Below are 14,970 nucleotides of genomic sequence, written 5' to 3' on the forward strand. Positions count from 1 at the left end.
CCTATGTTTCTGCATCTCTTGGGAATATACTGGTGAGCAGGGACAAGTGAGAGATAAGTATTTCTGCTATAAAGTTAGTTTTATTATCTGGTTTCCTGAAGAACAAGGTTTAGGCAGACTGCACTTTCTGGAGAGGGACTTTCCACAAGGGCATGTAGTGATGAGGCGAGGGGGACTGGCTTTAAACTGAAAGTAGGTTTAGACTAGATATTAGGAACTAATTCTTTACTGTCAGGTGGTGAGGCACTGGAACAGGTTGCCCGGAGAAGTTGTGGATGCCCCATCCTTGGAAGTGTTCAAGGCAGGTTGGGTGGATAGAGCAACCTGCTCTACTGAAAGGTGTCCCTACCTATAGCAGAGGAGTTTGGAACTAGATGATTTTTAAAGCTCCCTTTCAACCCAAACCATTCTGTGGTCCAGTGAGATTCATCATTATTCTGCTGTGCCTCACCTCTTCCTTCTCAATACCTTTGCTTTTTGTGGTCTCAAAGATGATTAAATTTGAGCTTTTTAGTAAAAAAGAGGCTGTGGGTATTGGAGAGAGATCCAGATTGATGTTTTCACTACAGGCCAGCCATGATTTTTTTTTTCCCCAGCCTAACCACAGCCTGAGCTGGTTTTTTGCCTGTCTGGGGGACTGAAGAACCTTGGGGAGAAATTCAGGATGTGGCAGGAATAGAGAGAGAAGCTTTTGAGGCAGAAGACAAGAAATTTTTAGGCTAGTGGTGTTCACCAGTTCTTCTGTATTTCTGTCATAGAAGATACTTGGTGTTTGCATCTTGTGTACAAAACCTTGGCTCAGAAAGTATCCATTTATCTGTCTTTATTTTTGTTCATATTGCCTCAAGTTGTGATTTTATTGATTTTAAATAATGTAAAAGCATGGCCCTCCTCTGATAGTATAAGGTACAGGAAGAGGAATTTGCAAAATAACTGTGAAGCTAGTCCTGAGCTGCATGGATTTGCTTGGCTGCAGTGTGTTTTTCAACTGATGATGAGCTTGGGGATCTGTTAAACTAATTTTTGTCTCCATTTCTTAGATTGGGAGGGATTTGGGAAGTATCAGGATTCCCACCAACCTAGCTTTCAAAATGCTAAATGTGCATTTAGTTAGCATGTTACGCAGTTTTGAGAGAAGGGAGGGGAATGTGAAGGGTATTTGATTGGTTTTGTATATCTGCCTGCCAGGAGTGACTACTTCAGTTTAGATTATTGTCTGAAGAGTTGTGATTACCTTTTACCTGTTCTTCAAACTGCCCAAACTGTGTGTGACAGTGGTAACGGGGCACCAAACATTTCTCAGCGGTGTATGTGTACTTAGTACACCTTCCTTTGCTTATGGATGGAATTTATGAATTGTCTTAAAATGAATAGTCTTAAAATGCCCAAGTTCCAAAAACCTAATTTTGTTTTTTTTTTTTTTTTTTAAATATTTAGGAACAGAGGATGATTTTGGAGGACTTGTTTCAGCTAATCTTATTCTACTACGGAACAGACTTTTAGATATCCTTCTGAAGCTTCTATATACATCTAAAGAAAAGACAACTGTTAATTTGCAGTAAGTACAAAAAAACCCTTGAGGTAGAGAAAGGTTATAGTTTTTTATTTCAAGGGTGAGAATTACACAGACCCCATTTGATTCACTGAATTACCTTTTAATTACCTCTACCATGCCAGTAGAGATGGAATACATGATTCATGATGCTGTTTTCTCATAACTTCATGTGTGGCTATAGAGAAAATAAAATCTGTCAAAGAGGAAACTTGTGTTTTTAGAGAAGTGGGGTAATCAGCTTCTCATTTGACTGAGATCAAATGGCTCCAGCAGGGGTTATTGTTAGGATCATTGACCGTAGAATGCCCCTTAGTTACTTAAAATTGCATGTGAGGGAAGAATAATACTGTAGTTTAATGAGACCATAGAGTCATATGGCAAGATGGAGAAGAGACATTGAATCACTCATGTTAAACCTTGACAAAATACAGCTTTCAACCCAGTAGCCTGTCTGGAGTCTGTTGATGGCATTTTGTGAATGTATGGCATCTGTAGATTATGTAGGGATTGATGGACACACAACCCAAAACTGTTTAAGCTTTTAAGGAATAGTGCTTTAAAAAAAGGGAAAAAAACCCCATGTATTTTCAGATATTTTCCAAGCAACTCTTCCCTTAATAAAACCAACCAAACAACATTCCTTCACTTTTTTTAATACCGGTTTCTAAGAAGACTTCTGAAAACTTCCCATATGGCTTAACAAAAAGTTTCCAGTTCAGAATTCCATATTCGTTATCACAAGCAACAGTTGGAGAAATATCATGCAATGGAATAGTCCCAGGAGCTGTAATTAGTTTTTTCTTTCTTCTAAATAAATACAACTTAACTGTTCCATCTAACAAGATTCAACGAGTGACATTCGTGTTTGTAGCAAACTTACCTAAGAATTCAGTTAACTCTTTGATAGATCTGAATTTGCTCTCGAAGTTTGCCCTGCACTGGAGGACATTGTTTTTTACTGTCTAGTAGGAAACTAAATGCTGTAAAATGTGACTTTTTTTTTTTTTTTTTTTAACTCTCTTTACTTAGGGCTTGTGAAGAACTGGTCAAGACACTGGGTTTTGATTGGATTATGATGTTTATGGAAGAACATCTGCATTCCACCACAGTCACAGCAGCCATGCGAATTCTTGTGGTCCTGTTGAGTAATCAGTCCATCCTTATCAAGTTTAAGGAGGGTCTCAGTGGTGGAGGCTGGCTCGATCAGACGGATTCTGTCCTGACCAATAAAATTGGTACTGTGCTAGGTATGCATCTCAACTCCTCAGGATTTAGGGATTACTGGGGGAGCGTCTGTGCTCATGTGTTGAGGGAGGGGGGTTATTGTATGGATGCTGTCTGGGAGGTGCATCCTTTCTGTTACTGTCTGTGCTGCAATCAGATGGTTCTGCTCCTCGTTTTTCTTACAACTAAGAGTTAAGATTTCCTAGGCAAAAGGGAGAGGTTTTACAAAACTGCCCTCCAGTTGACATCGCACAGATGTCATTGTAGTTCATCTGCACAAAGCCTGTGTAGCCAGTTGTTTTTTTCTGTTACCATCATGGTAAGGTTAAATATGTCCCATGGGCAGGCACATCTAAGCTATAGATGAAAAGGTAGTATAGCATAGCACCTTATGTACACAGCTAACAGAGATCCAGTAAAATTTACTTATTTGTTTACTTTTATTAGTTAGAGCATTGTGTGGTGTTATACTTGAACTGCTTTGTCTACTCAGTTCTGTGCCAATCAGATTTACCAATCTGGACTTTTATTTTCTTAGGAATTTCTGTGTTCGTGGTATCATCTCAAAGTTTCTTTCCCTCTCCTATGTTCGTCCATACACAAACATGCTCTCTGTTATTAAAGACTTTTTTTGCAGGTTCTTAAAGCCTCACTTATCAGGGTTATCAGACTTCTCAGTTACCCCATGTGATCTAGAATTCAGTGTATAACACTTCAGTCTACAGGACCCATTTTGAGCATCTCTCAACTGTCTGAAATGCATCTCCAAATGTCTGAAGTAATGGATGTCAGTTCTTTGTAGACCTGGGGTTTTTTTCAGTCCAAATAAGATGGAATGTTTTAGATGAATGTCCATTCAGGCCCTGGTGCAAACCCACTGATTGATGTTAAATGGGAGTCTTTCAGGAGCTTGAGTAGCCTTTAGACCAGGGCACTTGTATCACAGTACTTTCAACTTAAAGCTATTCCTAAAATAACTGTACAAGGAGCCACCTCTCTGTGTTGCAGCAGTGTATGATCTGTTTCTGTGCCAAAGGCTTTTCTGAATTGGTTTATTATAAGGAAATAATTGTGAAGTGTTGTTGAAAGTGATCTTACTTCAGGAAGAGGGCTCTTCCTGAAATGAAAGTATAAAAATATTTTAAAAAAAAAAATATTCTGCTTTGTCTCTTTGATAGGTTTCAAAGTATGCCATCTTGTTGTTTTTTTGCATAAATAAAACTCTCCGTTAAGTTTGTATGTTTACAGTTTCCCATAATATATCCCTTGGGATATTCAGCTAGGAGCATAGGATGGTTCTTTCCATTAATAATGATTTGCATTAATAATTAGGAAGATTAAGGAAAACAACATTTCTGAAGCCGTATAACACATGCAAATATTTATTGTTATCATAAAAAGCATCTGTTGTTTGACTAATTTTGATTAACGTTCTGTATTTTGTTTAAGAAACAGTTTTTGTACAAGCATTTCCCTTGCATGATTGTGCCTAAAAACTTGAAAACCACTGGTATTTTAGGCAATAGACTGTTGTTTATTCAGTGTCTGCTTTAAGCACCCAATAACATAAACACTTTCTTCAGTCACAAAATCTCTCTAAATAAGATTTTGATATACAATCACATTTGAAGAGCATTTGTAGAGTTTTCCTCTATTTTTCTTATTATAGTATCACTTTATTGAATCCAAGCTAGACTAAAATATCCAAACAGATATTTTTAAACTTGTGTCTCATCAACCGATAGCGACAGATTATCTAATTTTTGTACCCTGTGTTTTTTAATAAGAGGGAACATGTTGGCTCCAAAATTTCTCATGAGGTGAAATACGAGCCATTTTTGTTGAAAGTTACTGATGGAATTCCCTCAAATTTGTAGCACAGATTTCACTGGTCTGATTCCTGATAGATGTTTTCTGTTTAAAAAGTCAGTTTCCGGTGGAAAGTGTATCTGTATTTGAGTCTCAGAAAAACAACCTGACCTCTGGCAATGTCAGAAGAATGGCTCACTCTGCTGATGTGGAGACTGAGCTGTCTTCCTGCCTTCTTCTTTACTTGAAAATAAGAACTTCTGCCATCCTGATGTTTGGGTGATTTTTTTTTTCATTAAAGAGGAAATTCAAATACCTAGGTAGAAGTGGGGTCACAAAAGGTGGCTCTGACAGCACTTAAATTAAACAAAATAAGAGCACTTAATACTTAATACCAGCTGATTATTCATTAACAAAACATCTGAAATAAGATGCCCCTGAGACATCTTTGGAGAAAAATTAGCTGCCCATAGACTTAAATGGGCCATGGAATTGCTGCTTGGTAATATAAGTCTGTAACTGAGATTAAGGTGATAACTTCCCTCTCAGCCAGCAAAATATCTTTTTTCAGAAGCTTGGGTGTTTCAGAAGTCAGAAATTGTGGTCGCAGCCAGAAAATGGATCTGTGTGTTATAAGCAGTAGCATTGGGCAGTCTGTATGGAGCAGTGTCATCTATTTTTTTAATTGTTTAAAAAAAGTGAACATCTGAAGCAGAATGGTGTCATATGTGTGTGTCAGTCTGTATGCACACATTCATTTTTTACAGCATCAGTTTCTGAGGAGGCACTCTCTCAAGTTCACTGCATGGGTAAGAGTGATCTTCACAGGCAATTCCCTGTTAACATTTTTGTCTTTGTGTGTTGTTTTTCATCTTAGGGTTCAATGTGGGCAGGAGTGCTGGCGGCAGATCAACGGTCCGGGAGATCAACCGGGATGCTTGTCACTTCCCAGGCTTTCCTGTTCTGCAGTCCCTTCTCCCGAAGCACACTAATGTACCTGCACTCTATTTCCTTCTCATGGCCCTTTTCCTGCAGCAGCCAGTCACTGAACTGCCTGAAAACCTGCAGGTCAGTGCACCTGTCATCAGCAGCCAGTGTAATCAGGGTTGCCAGGTAGGGATTATCTAGTAAGATGTAAATGTAGTTCTGTCTGTCATGAAAGAAAATAACGGATTAACCAGACCCCCTCCTTCTCCTCTGCAGCTGACTCAGTCAGGGTGTGCTGTTTAGTGCTGAGCTGTCTGGGGTGGGAGGACAGGGTACCCTGGGGGTATGTGGAAGCCAGGCTGTTATGGCTTAGCCATCATTTTGGTCCATTTCGGGGTCAAATGAGAACCAGATCCCTAGTTCAATCTGATGGGGTATAGGCATTGAAGCGAACATAATTTTTTGCTTGCTTTCTTTGGTTGTGGGGTTTCTTTGTGGTTTTTAAGAAGTAGGGAGTTGTTGTGTTAAAGAGGGTTCACAAGGTTACAGACAAAACAAGATAGCTTTCATTTCAAAAAGTTTCTGTGGTTTTTTTGGGGAGGCAATCCAGTTCTTGCTGAAAAATGTTGGTTGCTCTTATTCTGAGCAGGTTGATTTGGGGCTTGTTTGAATTATATGTAAATGAGTAGATATTATATAGTCTACAACAGAGTCCTAGAAGGCCTAGGGTAGTGCTTTATGATGAAAAACCACACTCGAGATAGACAAAGTGCCTGTTTAGAATGGATGCAGTGCTAACATTTATTCATCAGTGAGAACTGAAAAGTAAAAGTTTTCAGACCAGGTAGTATTCTGTCTGCCTGTATTCTCAAGAGCAGTACTTGACAGCACATTCAGCACTGTGCTAACATGAAGTAGAGGCATGAAGCTCACTCATCTGTTTACAGCATTGAAGTATGACACTGTTAAATCAAAACTAAATTCTACTTAGTAGCACTCTTAATGCAGGAGGTGGGAACTTTGTCCTGTTTTATTTTTTAATTCATTTAATTATTTAGGCCTGCTGGAAATTCCAACTTGATTTTTTGGTGTTGTTATCTTTTTTTTTTCTTCTTCTGTGGGATACCATGTGGGTTTTACTGCTAGATGCAAGAAGTAAACTGAGGGGATTGTGCAACCTGTGTGCTCTTTTGTTTCAAAATACTTAAATACTTTGTGAAGAATTGCAGTTACATTAGCCCATTGTTGAAAGAAATTTTCTTCAGTGACATATGACTTTCATATGAAACTTATGGTGATAAAGTCTGGAGGATGCAGAACAATTTTTTAAATACTGCCAAATGAGTGCATTGTATGTGTAATAAAAAGCAGTATCCAATTGCATAAGAGAAAGGGATTATTTCATGTCTTCTTTTTTCTCTTTCACCTCTTACAGTTTGATTTAGACTCTATTTGGACATTCATATTTGGAGTTCCTGCCTCCTGTGGCACTGTTACCTCTTCAATACACAGTGTTTGCACAGAAGCTGCCTTCCTGTTGTTGGGAATGCTGAGGAGCATGCTGAATTCTGTAAGCATAAAAAAAATTTTGCTTGCATTTGAATATTATGAGTTGAGTTTGCCATGTGGTGAAAAGCCAAGTTAGAAAAATTTTTTGTGAAGTGTCACGACAAAACCAGCTGTGAGATAGGCTTGTAATACTTGGGTGAAAACTGTCATTTTAGTGGGTTATTCTATGTTACTTTTTTCCCAGTGTCTGTGGAAATATTAGTGGCCACAAAAAGGCTGGGCTCTGTGTTTAGCTGCAATTAAAACAAAACAAGAAAGCAGAAGGATAAAATGTCCTTGGCAGAGATAATTGAATTTCTTTCCCAATTAACATCGTGGGGGCATGTTAGAGAGAGTATATTCCATCTGCTCAGAGCTATGCGAGTTGCAGATTTTGTACACGAACCTTCCACATGCAGAGAAGTCCCCTGACTATGAATAGCCACATGCTGGAGGAAATGAATTTACTGCCAGAAAAATGTGTCATCTTCTCGTCTTTGAATCTAATGTCAAGAGTAGTGGAAGTTGGTCTCTCAGTGGGAAAATTCTGTATTTCCTTGAATCTCGAGTGTGTTATCTACTGAAAATTATCTCACAAAATGCTTTAAAAGCAGCACCTGTCTGGTTGTCTCCTGTTTGGTCGTCATGTGTTTGTGATGTGCTCCATTGCTTGCATGTTTCTCCCATGCTAACATGTTTAGAAGCATCTTCTGGACATGTGTACTGGTTATGCCTTCATGACCTGCTGCAGGACACATTCCTGTTGTCACATGGTCTATCTCTTGCTGGTCACCTGTCGTGGTGGTTGGTCACATGTTTGGTCGGGTGTTTATCGTATGGTGACATGCTTAGATATGTGTTCTATCACATTGTGTCAGGTTTGTGTTGGTGATGTACTCAAACTCGTTTTCTATCACTTGTTTGATCAGTTATTAGGTCACATGTTCAGACACTGCGTCTTCAGTCAGGTGTTCTGACAAGTCCTTCAACACACAGTGACATGTTCTTGATGTGCTTTCCACAGCTGGTCATGTGCTTGGCCCCGTATTCAATCACTTATGTCTGCTCTGCTTGAACAAGTGCTTGTCCATGTGGTTGGTCACATTTGGCCCCATCTTTCATCACGTTACATCGTGTATGTCATTGCATGTTTGACAGTGTATTTGATTGCATATTTGACCCTGCAGCTTCTCTTCCTTTCTGAAATAAGCATTCTTCAATTAGTGCTATCTGTGCTGATCTGGTGTTTGTTTTTCAACCCAGCCTTGGCAGTCAGAGGAGGAAGGCTCTTGGCTTCGAGAATATCCAGTCACCCTGATGCAGTTCTTTCGGTATTTGTATCACAATGTGCCAGACCTCATTTCCTTGTGGATGAGTCCAGAGTTCCTGTGTGCGCTGGCAGCAACAGTGTTCCCTTTCAACATACGACCTTACTCTGAGATGGTAGGAAATCCAACTATTTAACTGTTTGTTTTTCCCCTGAATGTTACTTTTGAGGATTTATCAATTAACAGTCATAATTCACCCTGCAAAAGAGGGCATTGTCAAGGCTGGGCTGGACATTTTGTACTTGGGTTTTGGAGCTGAAAGAAGCACGTGTTCAACAGAACAGCATTTTAGGGGGAACATACACAATTTGTTTGTTTTCTAGTGGACCATTATTTTCAATTATATGAAAAATATTAGCTCATATTTACAAAAGCTAAGAAGACTGAGTCAACCTGTGCATTCAACCCTCTGCTCTGGAGGATGTGATAAAATCTAAAACTTCTTTTTTCTTCCACTTACCATTTCTGCTTTTGTGGCCTAACCACAAAACAGTGTTCTTGCATTTCCCGGAACTTCTGAGTTCAAGCCAGGAGAGGGTGTGAATTCAACATTGCTGCCTAAAGTATTCTTTGAGCTTAGTGCCATTTACAAATAATACTATTTCTAGAAAATGAATGGAAAGAAACAGGTACTGCTAGCCAACATCTAAAAGTAATTTTATTAAGAACATGGAAGGATAGTTGGGCTACAGGTTGCCAAATGCTAGAATAATGGAGGGTATGATAAAACAGTTCAGGAAATACTTACTGGTGGCATGCTATCCTTTTGTCAATAAAAGTGGGAGATCCGTTTTTAACAGAGCATGCTGATGAGTCTCTCATGAAAAATAGGGGATTTTTTTGCTTTTATATTAGCAGGAGCTTGGTCTCTCTCAAAAAAGTGCTACTTATAAACTAGTAATGCTGATTTGGCATTCACCTGTAGAATTTTTAGAGGAACCTTGTGTCTCTGAGCAGATTTTATTTTAACTGCTAGATCCCTTGGAACTTTGTATAGCTGCCTGACAACTTGAGCTCTTCACAGTTTGAAGGCTCTTGTGACTCCAAATTGGTTTATTCCTCCAGCATTTCCCTCTGCCTAAATCAATCCCTTGTGAAATAGCTGAATAACAGCCAGGTTTCTGCAACGAAACATTATAATCCAAATTCAGCCTTGAGAGAAAATTCTTAACTGATCTTTCAGCTTTTCTGAGACAGCTATTAAAACTAGAAAGAACACATATTTGGAGTCCTCTTAATTTCTTGGGAAAACTCTCCTACTAAAGCAGACCAAATGTCCAAAATGTTTGGTTATTTCACATGTGAGTTGGCAATGGATAAGCTTGTTGAGGGAAATCATGTTGTACCTTCTTTCACTTGGAGGAGGGAGTTACATGAAAAGAGTCAGTCTCTTGGATTTGACAGCTTTCATTACTGTTTGTGCTTTTGTTGCAGTCCTCTTTAAGAGCTAGCCTCTCAAAGGTTTCTGTTCATCAGAAATGGGAAAGCTGTGGAGACCCTTTTTTTTTTTCTCTTTTTTTAGAGATTTTTGGGAAACCGGCTTACCCATAACTGCACTCTGATGAAGGTATCGTATTAAAAAAAGAAAAGGCTCAGTTACTTTTTTGTTTTCTGTTATGTAAGCTTGATGGCCTTTTTTTTTAGTTGGTTTCTGTCTTGGTTTTATTTTAACTGCTTTAGTTAATAACTTTTCAAAACTTTAATTTTTTTTTTTGTTTTTGCAATGAGAAAATTTATTTTTGCCAAGTGTTTAGAAATTGCTCAAGTACTTCTGTTGGTCAGTGAATGTGAAATGTAACTCACACCAGTCTTCACTGATGATTGATTGCCTTGGGAATCTGAAACTGGATGTTTCTCCTGTTGTGTATTAGGAAACTGATCCTGAACATCATAATGCTTCTTAAGAAGCAAAATATGAAGCAAAAAAGCCTTAGAAAGACAAGCAAATAATAGAAAAGTGAAAAAACTGCCATTAATTTGCTGATCTCTACAGTTTTAACGTGCTCTTTTCCACAGGTCACTGATCTTGATGACGAAGCTGGGTCCCCAGCTGAAGAGTTTAAAGCCTTTGCAGCTGATTCTGGCATGAACAGGAGCCAGTCAGAATACTGCAACGTTGGCACCAAAACATACTTAACCAACCATCCTGCCAAAAAGTTTGTGTTTGACTTCATGCGTGTGATGATAATTGATAACTTATGTCTCACACCAGCCAACAAACAAACTCCACTGGTAGATCTTCTGCTAGAGGTAGAGTTTCTTTGAGTTTTGTGTTTTGTTTTTTATTATTTGAACTTATTGTGAAGTTGTAGCTTTCTTCAAGTTTTATTGTTGTGAAGTATGTTTCATTTGTTAAACACTTTTCTGACCACGACAGCTGTATTGACTTTGTTGAGAATATAAAATCCCTGCAGAAATATTAAGGTTTCTGTTTTATTCACATTAGATAAAAAGAAATGTTGCCATAGATGGTACCAATTAGATAAAAACACATATGGTGCCATATGCTATAAAACCTCACAAAATAACTGTGTTATCTTCCTGTAAATTATCTTTTAAAGCTTGTTACACTTGATGAAAGCATCATCCTGTTAATGGTGAGGCAGGGAGGTGAGGAGTTCAGTTACTGTTTAACTGCCCACACCTCCTTCAGACAATGTATTTTGAAATGTTCAGTTCACATCAGTTCTCACTCTTCCTTGACCTGCCTTTTTGCCACCTCATCTTATGTATTGCTGAGTCTCCCTGATCTTTTTTGAAAGCTGCGGGAATTTTGGACCATGCTTGTACATTTCCTAACAAATTTCCTGGGGCAATTGGGCACCTCTTTGCTGTCACAAAGCAAAAAATGAAATGTCAAAAGGTGCAGTTATCCACTGACATCAGAAGGAGAGTTTGAGACCATATACTGTTGGTTGCCATTGCTTTACAGCTGTTTTAACTTGTTATCACTCATCAATGTTACTGGCCCCCTAGAATAAAGAGAATTGGGTATGTAAACACTGCCAAACTTAATGCTATATTGCTTTCTAGGAGTGTTCAAGTGAATTGTTCAGTTAGGGGTGATCGTGTGTTCACTGACCAACACAAGGTGCTAAAGTCATTTTCCCCTTTAGTTTAACCCATATATCTATTATATGACTTTATCAAGGCTGATTTAGTAATATGCAGAACCCCACATAGAAGTGATGATTGATTACGTTTGATCTATCCCATTTACTCATTTTACTGAAGGAGGGGTGACTGTGTGAACTGAGGAGATCAGAGTTTAACCATATGTTTAACTATAGTTAGTTTTGTGCACCTTTTCAGAATGTGTTCTTTTCCAGTTCCTATTATGGCAGAAGATAAATGTACTGGATTTAAATAGGAATAATGCCTGCTCTGTAAGACTGCTTGCAGCCAATGTATCCTTGACATGCACGCTTAAATTTTTAGATAAAGCCAAAACTTTTTACTTGGGACAGAATGTTAAGAGAAAATAAAAGTAGTTCACAAGAGCTGAGAAAAGAGGAAATCACCTAGGACAGCCTTCCTCTCCCTCTTTTTTTTGCTCAGAGATATTAATTATCTGAATATTATCTTCATATCTTTTTTCAGGCTTCCCCTGAAAGATCAACACGGACACAGCAGAAGGAGTTTCAGACATATGTTTTGGATGGAGTGATGGACCACTTACTTGCAGCTGATGTTTTATTGGGTAATATAACAAACTTTAATCAAAACACAAGGTTTTGGTTCTATGACTTTTTCTTTTTTTGTTGTCCTGTTATTTTGCATCTTGATTGTCTTTATTTTTCTCTCTGCCCTTTCCTCTCCTCTGATGTGTAAATGGTGTTGCTGTCCTTGCATGTCCCCTCACTACCTTGATTGTGCCGAAGCTGTAAAATAGGTTATTCAAAAAAACTACATGGCATAAATCTTTTGGATATGAAAGTCAGACAAATTGCAGTCACAGCAGAAAGAACTGAAACTGGATCTTGCATAATCTGTCATGTCCTTATTACCTTGGTAGAGTATCTGGAGTTTGTGTCAATTTATCACAGGTTAAAAGTTAGCTTTGTTTCCACTCCCTCCTACTGTAGCTTTATTATGAAGGCAGCACCCCAGAAAAAAGGATTAACACTCCATTGATAAATGGATAGGAAGAGAATTAGAAGCTTGTAAGTTGGATGTCAGTAGGGTAGGCTGTTCCACCAATGCATGGATTTAGATGATCAGGAAGGGGCCTGTAGGAGTATGGCTGCTCGGGGGCCCAGTTGGATTTCATGGTGGCCTACTGGACTTCCCAGGAGCTCTAGGTCTGCCCTGTCTCCATCCTAGGTGTCATGGGGCTGTATGCATTTCTCTTCAAAAGTGCTTGTAAGGCTCCCCATTTCTTGCCATAGCAGTGATTTGTCTTTCACTGGGTAGAGTCCATTAATAAAATAAATTCAGAACTATGTTTGCTTACCATCAAAGCTTATTGTAGGGAAACCATGAGGTTTTAACTTTATCTTTGACTGAATCTCTTTTGCAGAAGTCTAGAAAGCATGAACTAATGTAAGTGTATTTATGCAGATGGGTTTTTCTGATAAATGAAGAAAACTTTTGTGTTCTTTGTTACCTAGGGGAAGATGCATCTCTGCCTATAACGAGTGGAGGAAGCTACCAAGTGCTGGTGAACAATGTGTTTTATTTTACACAGCGTGTGGTAGATAAGCTTTGGCAGGGCATGTTCAACAAAGAATCCAAGCTTCTTGTGGACTTCATAATCCAGCTCATTGCACAGGTAACAGTGTTGTTCTATTAGCCTGCCTGCAAAACCATTTTTGAAGGTTAGGTTGAAATGCATGGAGTGGTGTCACTAAGCAACCTGCTAGTGACACATGTCAGGTCAGCATAGAAATATGCTTTTCTTCCCCAGGCTTCCTCTCTCTTTACTGAGCTTTCTTAGCTCATCTTGTCAGTGTGGAGTGCTTTAATATGGGTAGTTGAGTAAAAACTGCTCTCAGATGACATTATTTTTTAGAAATCCACCAAAATAAACAAATATACCTTGCAGGAATTTTGGGAAGCTTCCTAAATTTACCTTGATGTTTTTGGAAAGCCAGTGTTCTCCTCATATACTTTTATTGGAGATTGTTAGAAGACTGTGACTGTTAGAAATTAGCAACATCTTTATAGATGTTAGAATTATAAATGTATTATCATTAATGTAATTTTTGTCCTTGAAATTCACGGGATTGACACTTTTGGTAAAATACCAATTGTGAAAAATGAGCATGGGTCAATTCAAGGGAAGATTTTGTGCCAGTAAAATGATTTTCTGCTGCTATCTGATCATGATTTTTTTGCTCCTCATCAGTCAAAAAGAAGATCTCAGGGACTATCGCTGGATGCCATTTATCACTGCCTGAACAGAACCATCTTGTATCAGTTCTCAAGAGCGCACAAAACTGTTCCTCAGCAAGTGGCTCTCCTTGATTCCCTAAGGGTCCTTACTGTGAATAGAAACTTAATTTTGGGACCTGGGAATCATGATCAAGAGTTCATCAGCTGCCTGGCTCACTGCTTGATTAATCTGCATGGGGGAAGGTAAATATCTCAGACAGTTCATTCAAAATCAGGGCTGTGAAGTACAAAAATGTCCTGTTCTTTCTCAGTAATGGTGCTCACCTTGAAAATACATCAGCAAATTCTGGATAACTGGTTGTAACTTCCCAGCCAGTGAATTACAAACAAGCTGAAGAGATTCATTTTGAAACAAAATCAGGTTTGAAGATCCTGGGTATAGAGACCGTTTTTACATCCTTTTACAGAGGTATTTCAAAATGCTGACAAGTGTTTATCTAACCATTTTGTTATTATCCTTTTGTAATTTGAAATGTTTTAAAGATAGAAACACTGGTGCTAGGTAATTAATAAAGGTCCCATCACTTGATTTATTGCCTATTGAATCATTTCATACGAATTCTGTATCTTAGTACTTTTATGTAGAGCATTGAGTAAGTCCAGTCATGCATTAAATCAGGTGTCCATGACAGATGCTGTAGACACCCACTTTTCTGCATTGCTTCAAATGCCAGCCTGGCATTTTCATTTGTTCTTTCCAAAAAGATGCACAACTTGTGTTTCATCCAGAGACACTTGGCAAGCATCCTCAAACCCTGTTCTCTATTTCTGGCCTCGTCTGTTTTGTGTTTCTTCAAATATCACCGTCTTCCTCTAGTGACACCAGTGTCCATGGCATGTCATTGTTTCATAAACTTTCAGTTCAGCTTGTGACCACGGATTGTCAGAACTCAAGTGAAGATATTTTGCTGTGGTAGCATGTATTAGTCTTTGTGATACTGTTACAGGGGATCAAATGCTTTAGCTTGGTATGTTGTTGGTTTTTTTTTTTCTGGTGGTTGTTAATTCATTGTGTGTTTGTAGCAATGTTGATGGGTTTGGATTGGAAGCAGAAGCCAGGATGACAACTTGGCACATTATGATCCCCTCTGATATAGAACCTGATGGAGTCTACAATCAAGATGTCAGTGAAGGTAAACTGAGAGTGACAAAGCCACAGATGTCACATAATGATGCTTCTGTATT

At 38.6% G+C, this 14,970-nt stretch overlaps 1 protein-coding gene across 8 annotated transcripts in view; it reads left to right on the forward strand.

Moving 5' to 3' along the window:
* The window catches only part of WDFY3 (WD repeat and FYVE domain containing 3), a 132,558-nt gene that overhangs the window by 85,667 nt on the left and 31,921 nt on the right, over positions 1–14,970 (forward strand). For 4 of the 8 annotated variants that reach the window (XM_018073410.3, XM_018073365.3, XM_018073382.3 and 1 more), the window contains 11 exons: positions 1,438–1,558; positions 2,585–2,802; positions 5,466–5,701; positions 6,951–7,085; positions 8,327–8,506; positions 9,914–9,958; positions 10,408–10,641; positions 11,992–12,091; positions 13,002–13,162; positions 13,739–13,968; positions 14,809–14,918. In XM_018073410.3, the coding sequence (XP_017928899.1) occupies positions 1,438–1,558; positions 2,585–2,802; positions 5,466–5,701; positions 6,951–7,085; positions 8,327–8,506; positions 9,914–9,958; positions 10,408–10,641; positions 11,992–12,091; positions 13,002–13,162; positions 13,739–13,968; positions 14,809–14,918 (1,770 nt within the window). The remainder of the gene's footprint in view (positions 1–1,437; positions 1,559–2,584; positions 2,803–5,465; positions 5,702–6,950; positions 7,086–8,326; positions 8,507–9,913; positions 9,959–10,407; positions 10,642–11,991; positions 12,092–13,001; positions 13,163–13,738; positions 13,969–14,808; positions 14,919–14,970) is intronic. The other 4 variants (XM_018073370.3, XM_018073397.3, XM_018073406.3 and 1 more) reach the window with 2 other exon arrangements.

This window comes from Manacus vitellinus, unplaced genomic scaffold (assembly GCF_001715985.3).
Source record: "Manacus vitellinus isolate BGI_N305 unplaced genomic scaffold, ASM171598v3 scaffold_0_pilon, whole genome shotgun sequence".
NCBI lineage: Eukaryota > Metazoa > Chordata > Aves > Passeriformes > Pipridae > Manacus > Manacus vitellinus.